The 21,276-nt window shown below is 42.4% G+C and overlaps 1 protein-coding gene across 1 annotated transcript in view; it reads right to left on the minus strand.

Moving 5' to 3' along the window:
• LOC148037280 (putative LRR receptor-like serine/threonine-protein kinase At1g56140) overlaps positions 1–21,276 on the minus strand; it is a 235,734-nt gene that overhangs the window by 143,319 nt on the left and 71,139 nt on the right. The window contains exons 7-13 of the mRNA XM_087676196.1: positions 18,971–19,042; positions 18,717–18,788; positions 18,095–18,166; positions 17,706–17,777; positions 17,539–17,610; positions 17,379–17,450; positions 9,464–9,535 (exon numbers count right to left, since the gene is read on the minus strand). Coding sequence (XP_087532322.1) covers positions 9,464–9,535; positions 17,379–17,450; positions 17,539–17,610; positions 17,706–17,777; positions 18,095–18,166; positions 18,717–18,788; positions 18,971–19,042 — 504 coding nt within the window. The remainder of the gene's footprint in view (positions 1–9,463; positions 9,536–17,378; positions 17,451–17,538; positions 17,611–17,705; positions 17,778–18,094; positions 18,167–18,716; positions 18,789–18,970; positions 19,043–21,276) is intronic.

Raw genomic sequence — 21,276 nt, forward strand, 5'->3', positions numbered from 1 at the left:
TCTGTGTTTTTAGACAGCTGCTTGGAGTACAGATGCTGTCTTGAGCTTGAGGGGGAGTGTTAGAATATCAAGCTCTTTCATATGTGTTTGACCGACATGAGCTGGACACAGCTAGTCTAGCTATATTAGTCAGGTATATTAAATAAGTCGATACTCTAGTCTTTATGGTTGGTGTAAATGGTCCTTCTGGACTTGTAAATACTTGACCTATGTCTTTTCAGAAAATGAGTAGAATGAGAGAGGAAGCATGTTGCTTCACTCTGTGTATTGCTCTCTATCTGCATCCATGAAAGTTAACATCCACTTGAGATTTAGATGGGTGTGCAGAGGGCAGACTGTCCGTTACCTAGGGTTCCAAGTGGAACTCCATATCACCCCCGCCCAACAGTTTCTTCCAGTCCTCAACTCTATTCAGAGGAAGCTGACCTATTGGAGTACTACTTGCCTCTCCCTAGCGGGCGGAGCCCTGGTGGTCAAACAGGTCCTCCTAGCGATGGCTTGGTATATCTCGTCCTATGTTGCTCAGCTTCACCGCCTAGTGCGGAATTTCCTCTGGGCCGGGTCGGACGGTTCCAGGGACTCTCGAGCCAAGGTGGTGTGGGCGACCATCATCCGGCATCAGTTAGAGGGAGGGCTTGGGATCATTGACCTAGAGTATCAGAGTATGTCCCTTTTGGGCAAGCTTGTAGTCCGCGGTCTCACACAAAGAGGGCAAACCTTGAAGGTCCAGGAGGCTCTGCAAGAGTGTAGACCAAGGCTTGGTGGGGATTGGAGACCGTCCTTGAGATCGGTCTTCATGATGGCCCAGATCATGCCCCCCAGATCCCCCTTCCTACGTAGCTTACTTCGTGTGTGGGAGGGCCTCCGTAAGGCCCTAATTCAGACCCCCCAGATTGCCAAGAGGAGATAGACCGCCAATCGGTGATCTGGAACCCCCAGCTCAGAGATCAGGAGGGGGTACAAATCGGCGAGTGCCCCCACATCCAGTGGGCTGGTTGGGAGGCCAGCTCAGCTTGCACCAGGTCTTGGCGAGAGGTGTATAGGTTGGTGGACGAGGAAGTGTTGCAGCGGGCATCAGATTGCCAGAGAGGAGTCAAATTGAGGGGAAGGGAGATTGACGCAGCAATACCTCATGGGTGGCTTGGCGCCCCGGTATGAGAGAGGGTAGAGCCCGGGGAGGTATGGGCCGCTAAGTTTTCAACCACAAGTACCCCCCTACAGGTGGCAGGTAGAGTGGGTGGTGCCCCGCATAGAAGTTTCTTCACCTTTCAGGAGGGGGGGCATCTGGCCCTTGACAGAGGGCAGTAGGATGAGGGGATAGCTATCCTTTCTTGGAGGAGGACTTGGGTGGTGGGCCTTCAGGGGAAGACATGGTGTCTAGACCCCTATGTTTTTTGGAAGGAGCTCTGGGAGTGGTGCCTCTGGATTTGGGAGGGTAGACCACTTGATGAGCTGGAGTGGGATCCAGGAGAGTGGCTATGGCTGGCCACTGCGGTCGCCAAGAAGCCACCCAGGTTCTTGAAGTACATAGCCAGGATTGGCAGACACGTGCTGATGCAGAAGGACATGGAGTGGGCACCGTCGCGTAGCACATACTGGGCGGAGCACAGCATCACGAATGCTTTCCGACGGACTTTCTGATGTGGCCTATGGGACAGTTGGAGACTGAGGAGCGTATCGTATTTCGTATGGCTAGTGGCACATGAAGGCCTAGCGGTAGGGAGTTGGTTAGCCCAAATGCAGAAGGATGGAGAATGTAAACGCTGCACACGGCAATTTCTAGAAACTCCAAAGCAGTGCCTTTGTTCATATGAGGCGGCGCAACTAGTGTGGAGAGGAGCATGCCCCATCCTCCGCCGCATAGAACCCAACCTTGGATGTATCTCATGGGGAGCTTTCTGTTGGCAGGCAGTCAGCCAAGGTCGTCACCTTCTGTATGAGGCTGGGATATAGGACACAATCTTCCTTATTGAGGCTGGGTCATGCGTAGTGGTTGGCTTGAAGACTCTACCCATCCACTAGGTACTAGAGCCCACAGTAGACCGCTTTGAGGTATGGGAGATCATTGGGATTCTTACTGGATGGCATATCTGGAAGGCGCGGTGTCAGGAGGTTTTTGGCGGGGAGAGACTTTCAATACAGTCGACTTTAGCAGAGCTTTGGACCTCCATCCTCCACTCCCTCCGCGGTCGATGGGACCAAGTGCAGGGCGAGTCTCGAACTCGGCAGGAGCTCCGATCTCATTTCATGCACATTTGGGGCGGCGAGGACCTGCTTTTCGTGATGCACCCAGGCAGCCCCAGATGGCGATACACCACCCCTCCATGGCTTCTTGCCCCCATCCCCCCTAGACCATTCTGAGAGGCTTGTATACTTGATATATCTGTGACTTTGATCAGCTCTAGCTAGTCTGTTGAGCATGAGCACTTCCTTGTACTCAGGTTTTTTTCTCAAGTAATATAATTAGCCACACTTTATTCACAAAAACAAAATGCAAAAACCCCAAAATTTCTTGTCCTAAAATGCACAAAATCAGTCTATCGTAGATTGCTACTATAGTACATTTGCCAATACCTGAGCTAACAACAAAAGCCCCAAAATTTTGACCCAAAATCTCTACGAGAAATGTGTCCCAGACACTCGCAAAGAGCAGAGAGATGCTGTCCGGGCACAAGCCCCTTCCCAAAGAGAAAGTTGAATTTTGAAATATTGAAAGATTTTTCCTTCTTACATCTGATAATGCAGAGCTCGGGCAGATCTGGCGGACCTGGCGAGCTTGGGCTAAGGTGTTGTGTGCTGGTGGCATTCAGTAGGTGGCGCCTGGGGCATGGGCAGGGAGCGTAGAGCTGGAGCATGCTTATAGCACTAGCGGCACCTCCAAAATAGGGCAATGCGGGGGAGTTGATCGTGCAGAGGGCGGCACAGGGGAGTTGGTCGTGCAAAGGGCAGCGTTGACAGGGGCGCTAAAGACGGACAGGGTCAGGTGGCTGGCACGTGTCGAGCGGGCGACTTCTCATCAATAGGAGCTGCTAGAGGTAGCACAAGGACAAACTAGAGGGCGAGCGCTCAGGCAAGTAGGAGGCGAATAGAGCCACACCAAGCGGTGCTAGCGGTGTTGGCTAGCAAGGCGGGAAAGACTGGCTGACAAGCTGGAGCTATTGGTGGCACCTAGAGCTGAATGCCAAGAAGTTATTGCTTCGAGTTTAGGACAACTAAGAGATGGCGGCTCAACTAGTGATGGCCATGAGAGCTAAGCCGAGCAGAGGGCTGCTCTGATACCAAATGTGAGAGGTGAGAGAACACACAGAGATCGAAGCTCAAGCTCAGTTGAGAGTACAATGGACAATGAAGAAAGTATGCAAGTGTGATAGCATGACACCCAATGCAATAATCTGAAGAGTGTAAGATGCAAGTACAAAGCACAACCCTTAAACCTTAGGAATGCTAGACTGTGTTCACACCCGAAAGTTGTAAAACACGATAAGTGCCCAAACTGTGTAGCATAGGCACATAAAATAAAAGAGAATAAATGTGGAGGAAAAACCTCTCATAAGTGTCCCAATGTCCTACCAAGGATCAGCGACACTCCTCTGTGAGCGTAGGCATGAGTCAAACCCAACATATCACAAGCCTAGTGATCCACATAAAATGAATCAATCCTAAAGGAAGTCCTAGCTCCGGCTTCGCTCTCTCCAAAGGAACTAGAATGAGCCTATGGACCTAAAGAAAGTCCTAGTTCCGGCTTCCTTCTCTCCTAAAAAACTAGAGTGAGCCTATGGACCTACCAAACTCTGCCATAAACTATAAGGTCTTGGTCTCTTATTTAGAATAAGAGCTCTTCCCAAAAATCCCTCTCTCTTGCTCTAATAGTCTCCATGTATCTCCCTCTCCTATCCTCCAAAGCCTCCATTATATTAAAGCATACTAACATGGAATAGGTTTTGGGGACAAGGACGAGAATGAGGACATGGCTAGGAATTGTCATCCCCTATTACCATGAGAGGGGACAGGATTGGGATGATAGGGCGACGGGATGGGAATGGGACTGGAAGCTACAAAATGGCCATCCCCTAATACTGTGTAAAAGTCGCCCCCTACTATCCAACTATCAACTTGTGCCAAGGACTCTGGCTACGAGTGGTCCAAAACTACCACTTGTCTTGCCCCATTCACAACATAATGACCAGTAGACCAACAAGTGCATCCTCCACCCTCACAGAAACCCACAAGGCTCTCCTATAATAACCACGATGTCCCAGCCTTGTACCGACTGGTGGGTCCACTATTCTCGTATACATATGTAAACACCGGTTTTTATTTTTGTGTTTCTCATAGTTTTTTCTCAATAGGTGTAACTTTGCCCTAGCAATAATTTCACACAGCATCTAGATATCCTTTCTGTTGAGAGATGGTGCTCCTATAACATAAGAAAATCCATCAATCCTTCCAGTAATGCTCTGTGCAAGTCCTATATCATGTGGCTCCCATCCTACCTAAAGTGTTGGCCTCCAAAGCCTTGTACATTCAATGAGAGGATCCTTGCATGGTGCATCTAAGTCTCTCAGACCATGGTGGCTCTATAGTAGAGATAGGGCTCTATAGTAGGAGCTATCTCTACTCTCTCCTAGCATACACTATCATTCTACCCTCCCCTAGCTCCATTGTTGTGTGTAAGGGGGAAAAGTCCTAAGAGTATGCATCCAAGTCCTCTACCTCTTACTCACCTCAACTTCCCCAACGTGCTGTGTTGGAAACCTCTAGAGTCTAATGAGATCAACTCTAGTGACTCCATCTAGTGACAAGGGAATATTGGAGATAATGGCATGTCTGTGGCCTTCAGTGCCTCCCAGGAGGTTGCCGGTGTCACTACTTCTATGTTGAGCTATCTCCTCCAAATCTAAGGAGTTATCACTATCTAGGGCTATGAAATCTTTGGCTCTTGGATGGCAAGAGTGCTTGTAAAGGTTGTAAGAGGCTGAGGTGGCACTTGCTGGTCTAAGGTCTCTGACCACTCTCCACCATCCCTTTGCTTGTCTCTATGGCTCTAGGCCTCTATGCTCCTGTCCGTATCCTACATCTGTGTGCTCTCGCTCTCGCTAGCACATTCTCCTTTGTCTGCACCCTCTCTGGCATTCTGCCTCACTCCTCCATCGCAACCTAGGTTTGCCACCTCCCTTATCCCTAAATGAGGCCTACTGTTGTTGTGACCTAGGGTACTACGCTACTAAATGTCCAATCATCCTGCTGGAGAAAAACATTGGCTAGGGAATCTTGTATGTGATACCGACTGAATGAGGAAGCCCCTATTGAGGGAGGGTATCTGAGGAATCCATGGGTACAATGACTCTGATCGATCCGTATCAATTTGGGCCCTCACAGACTCTGTCAGCAAAGGTCCTACCTCTCAATAAAATATAACTGAAGGCACTACCAATGTCAGGTAGGAATGGAGTGAGGTACTCGTCAAGGCCAGAAAAGGAGATAGTGATGGTGGTGCCATACCCCAAGTACAGAGTGGTCTTAGCCCTAGATCCATTTGTCAAAGTGGGCCATTGATGACCTGATGTTGAGCAGATTGATGGCTAGCATTGCCTCTATAAGCTCAAATGAGCCAAACTAAAGCCTAAAGCATCCCTTTCCTAAGGGTGCTATTTGCATGAGCTTGGCTGGGGTGCCACTAAGAGCTTCCTGGATGGAATCCTTTAGGATGTGGATGGGAAAGCAATCTTTAACTAGTCTCCCGAAGTGCAAGCTTTGTGTTTGGACTAAAGCAAATCAACAGGCAAGCATTGGTCATTGGAGTGCAAAGACCTACACTGGAGCCCCCTGGTGGCGGCGGGAGGACCAATTGTTATCTTGTGCAACTCACTCCCTCCATGTGTCTGAGATGATGACACTATCTAGGTGATCAGTGCAAGCTCTATTGTGGTGATTTTGGTGCCTAAGAGGATTGTGCTAGACTAGGGGAGATGGATGTGGCTTGGGCAAGGAGCTTGATGAAGGCTACCAAGGTTGATGAAGAAGCTGATGATGTGCCCATGTGTAGAGTGTGGGAACATGGCTTGGACAGAAGGGAGTGCCTAGGGCTGAAGGCGGGGATGGTTGTGGGGTGGCCGAGGTGAAGGTGGTGTACTGGCAGTGGTGGTGGGCAAGAAGATGGCATGGCAGGGTGGGGGATGACACTCAAGTTGATGAAGACCAGGTTGGCAAGCATGGCCAGATAGGAAGCTGACTGGCATCACTTGTGCAAACAATGGACAGACTGCATTGTCACTTTTAAAGACAGAGAACAAATTGGTGACATACAGGCATTACGTTAGCGTGCAGTGTTGGATAGGTGTGAAGTTGTCAGGGAGTTTTCGTGCAGATGTGCCAACACCAGCATCAGTGCTTGACAACAGGCTACGTCAGCTTGTGAACTCAGCCATTGTGTTATGGGTAACATGTGTGACAAACATGAACATACTAGGAAGAAAAAAAATTTACACTATCTAATGCAGCCAACCACTGCTTAGGTACGTTTGGTCTTTCATATAGGAAAGTTCACCATAGCTAGCGAGAACTAGTACAGTTTTGGTTTGAGTTATAATCTTGGTTTCAGACCTAAATTTGGGTTGGAAACCTATACGAGCCCATTATGGTTTAGTATTGGAAGGCCCGAGATGAAAAGGGAAAGGATGGTAACCCGGTTTTAGGTTGGTTCACTTTTGAAGAGATTATATATATGAGAATAGAAATTTAAAAAAGTATTTTCAAATGGATTGTTTAGTGTCTGTAACTTAAGGGCATGCCAATGAACCCTGTGCAAACATTAATTAATGAAGCTATTTGCTTCTTCACCCATAAGATGGTCAAAGAGGTGATCCACAGACTACCAAATGGGAGAACATAGGATGAGGATGATCTAGTGCCAGAGCACTTCTCACACACTTGTAACACATTGATACCTTTATTGGCATGTATGTTCATTAGAACAATATGTGAGGGAATCCCTAAAGTCTGGTTAGACCATCCAACTCTTTAAGAGTGGCAACCCTTTTGTCCCTAGAAGCTAAACAAGGCCATAATGATTTGGCCCTAGTAGCTGATAGGCCATCATGATCTGCCACACACTAGCCAAAATATATGGGAGAACATAGAATGAGGATGATCTGGTGGCAGAGCACTTCTCGCATACTTGTAACACATTGGAACCCATATTGGCATGTATGCTCAATACACTAGTATGTGAGGGATTCCCTGAGGTCTGGTCAAACCATACTATGGTGCCACTCTTAAGAGTGGTGTCTTTTTTGCCTAGTAACTACAAGACCATCATGATCTGCCACACACTAGCCAAGATATATGGATCTATATTGGAGCATAAGCTCAGTGCATGCCCTAAGATGCAAGATAAGAGAGAACAAGCGCAAGACTGTTTTAGTGTGGATACACCACATTGGATCTTATCCTCACACTCAAGGCAATCATTGAGGAGGGCCGACCTCGAGATAGGAGGATTTATTGTTGCTTTGTGGATTTCCAGAAGGTATTTGACACAATATCTTGAGCATGTTTCTTGCAAGGATTGCAGGACATTGGAGTGCTAGAGGGTATACAATGGGACATTTATGCATTGTATGGGAAAGTGGCAGGCTGTCTATAGACAACTAGAGGGATGTGTTACAGAATTGACAGCACCATAGGAGTAAAATAGAGATACCTGCTTTCACCCACACTATTCAAATTATACATAGACCAGGTGTTCAACTACATTGATAGGGGAGGTGGAGTTGGAGCTAGCCTAGCTGGAGTATTGATACTGATACTACTCTATACCAATGTTGAAATCGATAATATTACATGACATGATAGTGTACACATCTAAGACTCGCCGGAGGGCTAGCAGCGCCACTTGCATGCACTACATACCTTTTGCAGAGATAGATATCTCACAGTGAACCTTGGAAAAACCGAGGTCATGGTGTTTAAGAATTCAGCAGGATGGGTGATGTGATCTATGTATCAATTCAGACGCACCTCTCCCACAGTATGTAGGCTGCTATTGGACAGATTCGCACTTCCTCCCATCGACCGAGGACAAGGTCAGGCACATCAATAGATATTCCAGTGGAGTACAGGATATGCCAACTCTACGGCTGAGAGCTCCAGACAGAGGAGCACTAGCTATGTAAATGTACAGTCTACTATGACATATGGGCAAGGTATCATTGCCTCTTCCATGACAGCTTTGAACCTCTCTGCTGTGTAATGGAGTGATTTTCAAATGGTCCAAAGTGTCCAATATCTCATCTAGGCAAAGGACGAGGTATATGCCCTTAAAGAACCACATAATAAGGGGTAAACCACAGAATAAGGTACGCCCATAAATAAGTCGCAGTTGTACCTATGGGGTTACAAGAATAAGGGAAAAACCACAAAATATATGGAGTAGTTTCAGTTGGAGTAGCAAAACATGCAAAATGCAAAACCTCAACCAAGAATCTCCATAAGAAAAGATGTGATTTAAGAGGGAGTTGACATTCCCAAATGGTCTTCAAAAAATTTCTCCTCCACTTCAGTGGCATATCCAAACACACAGCAAATTAGCATGATCATTTATACATGGTGAAGTGAGAAAAAAACAATAAACAAATTTAATAGATCAAGATCACAAGTCAAAAGGTCTGCTAGACAATGAAGACGCTGCAAATTGCAATCATCCAACTACAAGCTGAATCAAAAGGAAGAACCACTGCAAGCTTTCTTAAAAGATCTTGTATTTTCCTCCAAAGTGGTCTATAATGCATGCCCAATCCATAACAAACAAATCAGCAGAAAGGAATTCACATAACCATCATCCACAACTTGAATGCAAACAATTCTTTTGCAGTAAATTAAGTTCTCACTCATTCTTAAAGAGCTAAAGTAACATTGAACGATCTACTCTAATGTATGCTTCCAAGACGCATCAAGTTAGCTTATTATGTTTGTCTACTAGTCCATTTGAGACCCACCAAACTCCTTTTCCAAATGTAAGAAGTTTAGTAGAAAAAGAATGGGCATCAAATTTGCCTTCACAATGTCTAAGAAGAACATGCAAATGAGAGATTATACAGTTTTCAAAGAAGGTTGTGCAAATACTACCACACATGGTTGCTAGCATTCAAGACCTAGCCTACCACAAAATTTACAAGGAGAATAGATTTCATTATAAAGTCCATTTTAAAATATACATACATGCAGCACAAAGAAAGCTTTAGGTACAATATTGCTCCCTAAGAAGAAATCTATTATATTATAATCATAACGCATTTGCACATCAACAAGCTAAGATGATGAATGGCAAAGATGAACGGTCTGTAACCACACAAAAGATGCAAAATACGTTATTGGTTCTTTGATGACTTAGACTAAATGTTTTATTGGTTTCTTGTTTGCTTCTCTCTAAAACACTAGCATTCAAAAGAAAATAGCTACTTACAAGCTCATCAAATATGGTATATCACCAAGCTCATTTGGCAAGCTCCCTTCTAGGTTGTTACTTCCAAGAAATCTGTAACATTAAAAGTTGATAAACCTTATCATGATGAGCTATTGCAGATCTAATATACAAGGGCTAAATTTTATTGCTATAATTTCTAGCAAGCCAATGCATTGACTTTACTACATCAAAAACGATATGCCTATTTGTAATTAAGAGTAGATAGTTGAAACTTCTTGTTGCCATTATGTCATTGAAAAGAAACAACCCCAAAGAAATAGCAAATGAAAAAAACTCCAAATCCCTAGATAAGCATACTACACCACAACCTAGTAGGTAAATGAAAATGGTTGATGCTCATATAGAAAAGAAAATCCAACCTCCTTGGAGCTCTAAGTTTCATACAATATGCCCGGGGGGTCCACTAGGGTTTACTATATGGTACCACGTAAGTATAAGGGAGGGGGGTTATTTAAGGTAAGGAATGTACATTTTGTAAGGTAAGGTCCCATAAATAGGGGGTAGATAAGGGGTATATTTCGTGCACGCAGGTGACGTCTCCTTATTACTACTAGTGAATCCCCCGTGACAATATGATGTCCTTTACATCATGATTAGCAAAACAGTGTATAAGGGCATGCCCATGATACAACTCACTCGGTGATGAACTTGATGTCAATAACTCTGCGAGGGAAACTCCTAGGCAAAGGCATCACCTTAGGTACTGTAAACACAAAGCAACTCTCTTCTTCAAACATAATAGCTCCTTCATATTGAAAGTCCTCTTCTAGAAACATCAAATTCTCAATCAATGGCTGAAAAATCAATAGCATCAACATGGTAGTTGAAACCAGCCTTCCTTCTTAGAAAGGGTGGTAATTCCCTGATTTAAGCACTTAATTACAGCAATTAGTAAATGAACATAACTTAAAATGCACAAATTACCTTAATAATCTCGGACATTGGACACCCTATTGGCCCCAAAACTGGTGCCCCTTTCAATATTTCTTTAACTTGATTGCTAATGGAATGAGTACAAGTTGAGATTTATAATCTCCTTTGTTGTTCCAAAAGCCTCTTTGCTATAGCAACAATCAACAATCGATTCGGGCTAATTGCCCCTTGATTTTTCACCCAAAACTTGCACAAACAGAATCTCCAATTGGCCAAATGCTACCCAAATTACAATGAATGGGTTGGCATCTAATTTTCTGACAATTAAACAAATTTTAGGTGCTGAATTCAGTGTACAATGCCTTCACCGATTGGCACAAGTCCCGAGTGGTTGTCAAATCCTAATTCCTGCTGAAATTTAGGGTTTACAGCAAAGATCTCTCTACTATCCACCAAATTTGGCAAAGGTTTGCTCAAAATGACTAAGAAATACTGAGATCTCTTGAGAATGGGTTGGAGAAGGTGAGAGAAAGCCAAGATGAGAGAGAAATCAGATTTTCTTTGCGAGAAAACCCTAAATTTTGCCTATTGCCTGCTCTAGCCTACATTTAATGCAATCACATATTATCAGGCACCTCCAAAATGCTGTCACGTGATCAACAATGCTGTTGCCAGCCCCTGGAAGGTGACTCATTATTGTCCCTTGCCAGTTCAAGCCACCATATGGCTGTCCTCTATAGCAAATTGCTCTTCTCTAATCAGAAAACGGACCAACAACTCTCTCTCTCTTTCCCTCTCCCAAGCTTTAAACTGACTGAATGGTTGAGATGCAGCCACGAAAAACGTTTTCTCCGTTTGCATGGGCATTTTTGCCAAGTGGCAGTCTTCTAAACCCATTTTTCAGCATTATCTAGCCATTTAATTAATTTTGAAAATAAAATAATCTTGAAAATTAATTCCAGCCCTTCTGACCTTGCCCAAAGTTAAATGTGCCTATCCATATTTAAATTGGCTAGGCCATTTTCAACCTGGAGTGGTCCCCAACCTCTGTTGACCCTTAGACTAGCATTAGTTAAGTAATTAATGCTAGTCCCTAGTGTCACCACCGACACTTATTGGCCAAATAATTGTCCTGAGCTCAAAACTAACACCAACTGATCCCCAAAGCCTAGTTGGCATAGCTTATCACAACTTTTGTCTTTGATACCCACTACATTCTCGGGGTCCTCGGCTTGTTACAATGAAATAACTATCATGTGCATCACAAATGCTAAATAACCTTGCACATTTGATTAATAACTTAATAAAATATTATCAGCAAGATTAAAGCATCTCGAAATTTCACGTCCTCATAGCACACCTCCCCCTTGAAATCCTTGCAATCATCCTCAATTGCATCGCATTGTACCAAAGGAAAGCAAACTGTACTGGAATTTCCATAAGGTGCCACTATTGTCCAATCATGCCCCAAACCTATTGAAAATTTCCACCTAGCATAAACAATCCAGAACTATTGCTAAAAACCCATTAGATACATCCACAATTCATATTTCTCAACTATTCAAACTTCAAAACAATAGTAAAGCATATTTTCAGCATAAACCATGGCTGAAACTGTCAATGGAATTTACTAACAAGTTGTTGTTCATGGAACCAGCTATAAACCATTGAAAAGTGAGCATAAACTGATCATTTGTTGATTTGAGAATTGATCACAAACTGCTGCAAATGTGACCCCAAACTCACCACAAACTCATTGCAAAAACTGATCAGCAATCAATGCAAAAACTAATACAAAACTTATCCCAAAAGTGACCATAAACGGTTCTCAAACTAATCAAAACTGAGCTAAAGTTGATCAGAATTTTCGTCTCAAAACTGAGGCAAAAGCTCATGCCAAATTCATCATAAATTGATGCAAAAGTATAGTTCCAATGTGTAGGTGAAACTCATACTCATCTACATACATCTCACAATGACTAGTATACTAAGTAGAGACCTCATGGCAAACATACTGTCAGCACAGTACCTTGGATGCATGCTAAATACATCCTAGATCCACTACATACGAGAGTAGTCCATAACTGAAGGAGTGAAAGTGCTACCTCTCCCTTGAGCATCGAGCAATACCCTGGACCCTTGCTCTGCTGACTTTGATTGAGCTCGAATTAAAGTCCGTTCTAACTAAAATGCATCTAGGTAAAGCTGCAACAACTGAGGACGGTTTGCCAAGTCATCCTCTTCCATCCATTTGGCATCCATTGGTGAATAATTCTAAAATTTCACCAAGTATCTCCTGGAAACTTTACCTTTGATCTTTCTTTCCTTATGTGACAAAATTTGATCAGGTACCAAAATATCATCTCGCTACTCAACCTCAGGCTACATTTTAGTAGACATATCCTCTGGCACATCACCATGAAAAGGCCTCAACAAGCTGACATGAAAGGCATTGTGTATCTGCCAATGTGGAGGTAATTTTGGCCGATATGCCGTATTGTTGATTTTCTCCAACACTTGGAAGGGCCCATAGTATCTCATACTCAACTTTGGATACAATCTTTCTCTCTCTTTCACCTTCTTCAGCCTTGACTTTTCAAAATGCAATAATATATAATCACCCTCTACAAACTGCAAAGCACGTCTATAATAATCAACTGCTCTCTTTTGCTTTTCATGTGATCTCTAAAGTGCATACTTTATCTTTTCATAGGCTATATCCAAGTTTTTGACATAACGATCAGCCTCAAAGATCTTATCCTTAGTTTGCAAGATAGGTGGTACCTTCTTGCCATACTCAACCACCTCAAATGGAGCTTTGTCAGTGGAACTATGCACTGTGTTGTCGTAAGCAAACTCAACCAAGGGCAAATATTTCTCCCGATATGTCTTGTGGTTTGAAACATTGCACCTCAAAAGATCAAACACAATGGAATTTGCTTCCTCAAACTAGCCATCTGTCTGTGGATGGAAGGATGATGGAAATTTTAGCATGGTACGCATATTCTCAAACAACCCCTTCCAAATAAACTAGTCATCCAAGGGTCTTGATCACTAATGATCGACTCTAGCATACCATGATACTTAAAGATGTGTTGCAAAAACAATCATACCATACGATCAATGTTCATTTTCTCTCTCACTGGAATGAAATGGGCTTGTTTACTAAAGTTGCAAATGATAGTCCATATCCCATCATTCCCTGTAGGTGTCCTAGGAAGCTAAAAAATAAAGGCAATGCTTTGCCAAGGCCTATCTGAAATAGCCAAGGGCTGCAATAAACCTGGCATCTTTTGCCTATCATGCTTTACCTTCTGACATACATTACATGTCCTGACAAACTATTCTATATCCTCAAAGCTAGCCAATAAAAGAAATGCTCCATTGCCTTGACCGTGGCATCAGTACCTCTGTGTGAGGATATAGAGGAGCATGACTTTCAATGATAACTCTAGGCCTTAACTGCTTTGTGATATACACTCGTCGATGCATCATCATGAATCCTTCTTTTAGCACAAAGTACTCATGCCTCTTATCATTGCAAAGCTGATCATAAATATTAGCAAAGTCTAAATCAACAACATATTGCTCTTCCATGGCATCCAACTCAGTCTGATAAACCATGCTCACAACTGAAATTTGTGGCTTACATGACAATGCATCAACCACAACATTTGCTTTACCATAAATATGTACAATTTAAAAAGGAAACATAGAGAGAGTCAACTTGAGGTAGTCAAGGGTCTCACTAGGTAGTCTGAAAGGTTTGCAATGTTTCAGCCAATGCTTTACAAAATTCCAATCTTTTCAACAAGTTTTTGACCAAGAATTTAGCTCGCATGGTATTGGTGGTTTTTATTTTCTTGTAAAATAGAACACTACCAACCTGCCTAGTCCGACACTTCCTTGGATTCCAAAACTAAAGTGACTTGGTAGACTATCACTCATCACATTTCACAAGAAGGTTTGAGAAGCAACATCCTAGAGTATATGAGTTAGACCCTTTTGTGTAAGCTCGTGATCATGGGGTTAACTCTAGAAGGGCAAACACAGGAGCTACTTCTTTAACAGGAGATACAAAAATGCCATCCCCATCTTTGTGGAGATTGGAGACCACCTTTTTGATGGACCTTCATGATTGTCCTAACAAACCTTCCCCACTCCACCTTCTTTCATAGCTCTTGAAAATTTTGTAAAAAGTTGGTACAAGACCACTAGAGTGCCAAGAAGATATTGAAAGGCAGCCCATCTCCACATGGATAGATCAAGCCAATTGGACAGAGGGATGGACAACAATTTTCTTTTAAGAGTAAAAGTTCTATTAACACTCCAAAAAAAAAGTATCCCAAGGGAAAAAGCAAAATAAAAAGCATCCCTCTAAGGGACTTCCATATCAAGAAATATGTAACAAGGGGAAGTCTATTACAAAGCTTGAATGAATAGCCAACCGAGAGGTCTATAATACCAGATCATGTGGGTCTCAAAAAGATAGAAAGTTCCAGAATCCCATGTCCTGAGAAAAGCATCTCTCGTCCTCCTCATAATCTCCTAACTGCCATGTATTCTCTCCCATTCCTTGGGAAGAGTATGCACAATATCTGTCTAGATCCTAGAGAGTCTCTGCAATAGATGTGTTAAAAAAATCAATCAATATCTTGGCTACATTTGGCTGTCCATATGTACCAAGCAATAGTGATAGCTATAAGCTCCCATCTATAACAATGCCCCTGAGTCCACACTGTCTATTCAAAACTCTAGCATGATACACTTTCTCAAAAGTTTCCCCAAGATTAAATAGGCATGACATCCTGCTACATCCTCATATGCACAAGCTGGGCCTTTGTCTATGACCCAAGCAACCATCTCTCACGTAGCAATCATAGAGTGTGTAGTGCCATGAAACACCATCCTAAGGGATCTCCTCCAAACCTCCTAAGTCCCATATGCAATGCCTCTAAGTCTCCTCATGCTCCCCACATCTGGCACAAGGGATGGTCTCTACCATAGCCAAGTCATGTACAAATTGCCAAACTCCTGTGTGCTAGTAACCAAAGAAAGAGTGAAATCTTTCTTGGTCTAAGTCTGTCCTCCAATCTCCTCCAAAAGTTTGCAAGGAAAGGATGTGATATACCCTAGGTAGTCCAATGTGCAGCTGTAGCTGGCACCACTTTGATTCTGCTCATCTGTGTCCTCCTCCCCAACCTAGTGGTATGGCCAAAGAAGGGCACATCTTGAGGCATCTCTACAAAGGGATCTCTCCATACCCACTCCGAGAATCCCACTGAAGTCTCTATAGCAGCCTCCTCTTATATGCCCAATGTCTCCATCCATCTATCATACAAGCCTCGGGGTTTGGGCCTAGGTACAAAGTCCTATCACAATGAGCCACAACTCCAATACTCTATCAAGAGCATCTCACCTAAGTCTAATATCCACCCCACTGAGAAAGCAAACACACTCTCTCCATTGGTGGCTACCATTGCAAGAAGGATCTCTCTGAGATCTGGTAAACAGCCCAATCCATGTCTCATGAGTTATTGTGTCAGTCCTCCATTCAAGGGGTATCACCTCCTTGATGCTCTCCCACGGTGGCTCTAGGTCCCCTGATGCTTTGAAGTCTCTGTCTTTGTATATAAGTTGGCACCTCAAGAAAGGCAAACCACTCTCCCACTGTAGAAGCTACCTGTGAAGATAACTTTTCCGAAGATAGGAGGGTCCTCTCTCCAATGGTGTGGCCTCTCTTTGTCCTGAGTAGCTAGTTGAAGAGAAGTGGCTGCCTCAACTTCTCTTCAACACTGGCTGGATCAATCTGATGAAGTCCTGAAAAAACTGATCTCCATGCCCGTACAATAGATGCAGCAAATCTGACCTCAAAATTATTCCCAAGCCCTATACCTCAGATGTGCTGAAATATCCCTGTGTGCTAGGCTGCAATGGTCCTTCATGAGCAGAAGCCATGGTCTCTAATCTCCACTTCTTTGGGAGATCCTTACCGGCATATGGAAGATCTTGCCTTTCCTTAAATGATAGATGACATTGGGGATTTGGCTAGTTGCAGGCAGAATGTCTACATAGGTATCCCATGCAAGACATTGTACTCCTAAATGCACAACTCAATAGAGAACAATAGAATCTAAAGGAAAAATTCATCCTCATAATCAATATATGTAGGACACCATCTCATCAATAGAAAGACACACAAAAAAGTAGGTGGCAGAGGCAAACCCTGCTTCACACCCAGGTGCTGGTCACTCTGTCTGATAGCCCACTCGGCAGACACAGCTCCTCTAGCACTCTGATGTCTTATAGTGTTGTGGTGTGGTGGTTTTGGGTGTTGGGGTGTTGTAGGACACAGATTAATATCATATTAGTAAGGAATAGATAATGGGGGATTCATCTGTGACAATATTGTCTCAGGAAGCTACATAGAGCAAGTTACAGGTGCTTCATGTGTTATGTGTGGATGCGTGGGTGGGGTGCATGCAGGGGGGGAGGTGGTGTGGTGTTGGTTGTTGCAGGGGTGTCGTAGGAAACAGATTAATATCATCTTAGTAAGGAATGTGCCATCAGATAATGGGGGATTCATCTGTGACAATATTGTCTCAAAAAGCTACATAGAGTAAGTTACAGGTGCTTGAGATCAAATTGGTAACGTCATCTCATAACTTCTTAAGCTGAAATCAGGATGGCTAGTAATGTGTAGGCTTTTCAAACTCACGTAGGTCTACAATACAGGTCATCTCCTGTATCAAGGATTCAGGATATCCACCAAAAGACTTGAGCACTCTGCACAGAAAATCTCAACACAGCTAGGGAGCACTATGTATTACTTTTGTTGAACCCTAGAGGGATTCCATGACGTCCTATCCTTGTATGGTTCTCCGGGATCCTGATATGGTTTTGTGATTGATATGTCCTGAAAATTTCTGTAATTATTCACCTTTGACTACTTACTTCATGAAAGTTTTATTTGCAGCACTAACTTGAACCAAAAAACTGTGCATGAACTAGTATCACTCACAAAGTCTTGAGCTTAGATAAGCTGCTAAAAGAAGGTGGAATTCTTCCTGACAGGTTATTGAAGCTTAAGTCTCTGTAGAAATGCAAACACCAAAAATAATTTAATTAGTCGGACATGCCACCATGATTTGGACTAATGCCAAACACTTGTTCCATCTCACAAGTACTCAAGCTCGTTTAGACTTCCCAGATCCTCGGGTATCTGCCCAGTCAGGTGATTGTGGCGTAAAGATCTGCACATTGCAAAGGCTCAAAATCATTCAGTTGTTTTTTGTTTCTCGTGGAGACAAAGAATCCTGTTAAACCACATAAAGACAACCACCCATACAAATATTTCAACTTTTTCAGAGCCTTGAAACTAGTTGGAATCAAGCTTTCATCCAAGAGGTCACCTATACTCCTGAAAAACGAGTCAAAGACATAATATATGTAAGTACATCACAAAAAAACATGCATCTATTAAATGCCTTCAGCTAGTAGAAGTTTGTGTAGGGTCCAACAGAATATGTTTAAAGCTCTTAAGAAGCCATTTACAATTAAAACATTTACATTCATAACATTTTAACTTGAGCAAAAAGAAAAGAACAATGTCCAACGTTAAGGCAAATACCTATGTGCAAACATGACCAGATTAGTTGCTGTGATCAAATATTTAAGAAACAAAAGAATCCATTCAGCAAATTTAATCTGATTGGGACAAAGAGGGAAGAACATTACAATGTTGACAGTTCTGATAACATTAACATGCTTGGAGGTATAGGTCCAGTAAGGTTATTTCCATAAAGTCTCCTGTAAATCACATAGAAAGATCATTTTTACCATTTTAAAGTGTGTTGAAATGCATCTCTTATCAAGACTTAACAAGTATTGCAATTTTCTTAAACACACTTAGGTCCATGCATACCAAACCAAAGAAAATGATAGAAGCAGCAGAACAGAAAGAAAAGGCCAGGGGTTCAGTGTGGCTAACCATGAAGTTTGCAAACCAAAAATACTCACTTACACCTATGGCACTCGAGACTAAGCACAATATCTAAGATAAAGGACACACATGTTTTTAACTTTGGCCAAGTGAACACATGCCTACAGAGGCACAAGAAGGGTTTCACATATGTTTGTTGGCACCTTCTGTCTTTCTACAGAATTGTTGTTTTATTAATAACCACCTCAGTCAAAGGAGATCAGGTTGAAAATGCAGTACAAGCTCTGTGTAGGACAGTAATGGTACATCATAAGGGGAGAACAGGAAGTCTAACACAAGGGATGTGTGAAAAGCCAATCATGAGGTCTCTAAATCCAAACCATAGGTGGCTTTGTGGGAATAAGAGCAAAAACTTACAGCTCTGACAACATTGTCATATTGTGGAACACATCAGGAATTTGACCAGAAAGCGGAGTTCCCATCATCCATCTGTAAAAGTATGTTGGCAAAAGAATCTTGAAATTGAAAGGACTAGATTGAAAGGAAGGATAGAACTGAATGAAACAGATGTTGAAGAATGAAAGCAGTATGTCATATAATGCTTGTCAACTGGTGTGTCAGTGTACAACAAATGGGCATCAATAACAGACCTATATGCAGTTTGTACTTACATATTCGTTAACTTATGCAGTTTACCGAATTCCAGAGGTATTTCTCCAGATATGCCGCTTCCATCCATATACCTAGATGCCAGCATACAACTTAGACATTAAAACACCATTCCTCGTACATGTCCAAAGTTCAAACAGTAGCTTATAGTAATCATACAAAAGCAATTGGCAACAATCAGCAATTTACAAGTTTCCAAACTCTGGCAATGTTATCCATGTAATCAAGAAGCTGAAACTTACAACATAGAATTCTCCTAGGCAGTATCAACTACATTAATCAACAATGAGTATTTTATGTTTTTTCTTTTCTTTTCTTTGAGAATTTTCCAGGAAAAATGGGTTGAAGTTCATAACTTGATACAGAATATATGGTCTTGTGTGTTGATCTAAAGAATTTTGGTGAAATGCTAGAATTTTAATACCATGAAAAAAACCTCAAGGTTACCACTTCTATGATATCTAAGGAGGGAATTCTCACTACAGAATTCCAGGCTGATATGGGAGCTTAGCAAAGGCTAGCCAATGTAGGTGAAAAGCTAAGATCAAAGGTTAGAGTGCGGCATTTAATATGAAGGATTCTTGGATCCAACAAGTCAAGGTCTATGTGCAAAATCACCTCAATCTATAAGTAGAATCATAACATCTGCCAAATTATAGATTGTGCATTCGGATGTATCTAGATCTATGCAAACACAGTCATTGGGTGACTGCTATTATTTCATCACCTTCGTTGATGAGTTTACTTGTTCTTGCTGGGTCTACTCATTGGTCAAAAAGTCAAAGTTATGGCATTCTACATTTAGACCGAGGGGGGAGATACAGGTCTTCCAAGCTAAATAATTTTTTGAAGCAGAAAGGCATTATCCATCAATACACTACTGCATATACTCCATAGCAGAATAGGATTGCAGAGAGGAAGAATCAATCACTCATGAAGATGGCCAGATGTATGCTTAAAGCAAAGAGCTTACTACATAGTTTTTGGATGGAAGCAGTTATGTGTGCTTGCCATGTTTCGAACAAGTGCCCCACCAAGCTAGTAATGAATGTCACACCTTTTGAGGCTTTGAACAGTCGGAAACCTTCTATTGGACATTTTTGTATTTTTGGGTGTCTTGCGTATGCGCACATTCTCAAGGTACTTAGAAAGAAGTTGGACAACAAGGATCTGTTAAATGCATTTTTGTGGGGTACAGCAGTGAGAGCAAAGGATATAGATTATATAATCCTGTCTCTAAGATGGTATTTGTCAATAGGGATGTGGTTCTTAATGAAAAATCAAAATTATCCCTTGCTGATTTTGATACATATCAAGTTGCCAATGATGTATTTGAAGGGCTGCTGCCCATTTCTTTTGGTAATACAACTGAAGCTTCAACAAGTGAACACAATATTTGGCCAGTTGCTCGATTGAGTAATGCAGAAATTTCATCCTTTGGCTGATCTGAATATTTAACAAGATGCTGAATTTGAAGTTTAGCAAGAGCTTGTACACAATGAAGAAGCTAGGCAAATGCCTAGATGGTACTTGCAGACTATGAAAGATAGTCATTTGGATGCTCCTATTGCTGGTCGTACTAGAAGGCAAGCTCGTCTGCATGATGGTGTTAATACAATGGAGTTTGTTGTGGCAACACATACACTTGATGATGAGAAGCCTGAAAGTTTTGAGGATGCACAACAAAGTGTGCATTGAATGGCAGCAATGCAAGCTGAATTTGATTCTATCATAAAGAATCAAACATGGGATTTAGTGACCTTGCCTGTTGGGAAGAAAGCCATTGGTACAAAGTGGGTCTATAAGTTGAAAGGAATGCAAATGGATCCATTGACAAGTATAAAGCCAAGCTTGTAGCCAAATGCTACACACAAAAGAAAGGCATTGGCTATGAGGAGACATTTGCTCCTACATCCCGCATGACTACCATCTTGATATTAAGACTGCATTTTTACATGGGAAACTTCAAGAAGAAGTGTATGTACAACGGCCCATTGGTTTTGCAGTTGGAGGATCCAAATACTTGCTATGCAAGCTAAAAAAGGCTTTGTATGGTTTGAAGCAAGCTCCCCGAGCTTGGTATGCAAAAATTGGTGCCTTTTTACTTAGCCAAGCATTAACAGCTCATTAGAGTATACACTTTACGTATGTAAAGAAGGAGAATCCTTGCTAGTCATATGTCTTTATGTTGATGATTTTCAGCTCACAAGGACACATGCTGATCAAATTTCAGCATTCAAACAAAGTTTGCAGCAAACCTTTGAGATGTCAGACTTAGGACCTTTGCACTACTATTTGGGCATTCAAT

The sequence above is a fragment of the Lygodium microphyllum genome, chromosome 4 (genome assembly GCF_053477565.2).
Source record: "Lygodium microphyllum isolate KBCC chromosome 4, Lygodium_microphyllum_v1.1.10, whole genome shotgun sequence".
NCBI classification, from domain to species: domain Eukaryota; kingdom Viridiplantae; phylum Streptophyta; class Polypodiopsida; order Schizaeales; family Lygodiaceae; genus Lygodium; species Lygodium microphyllum.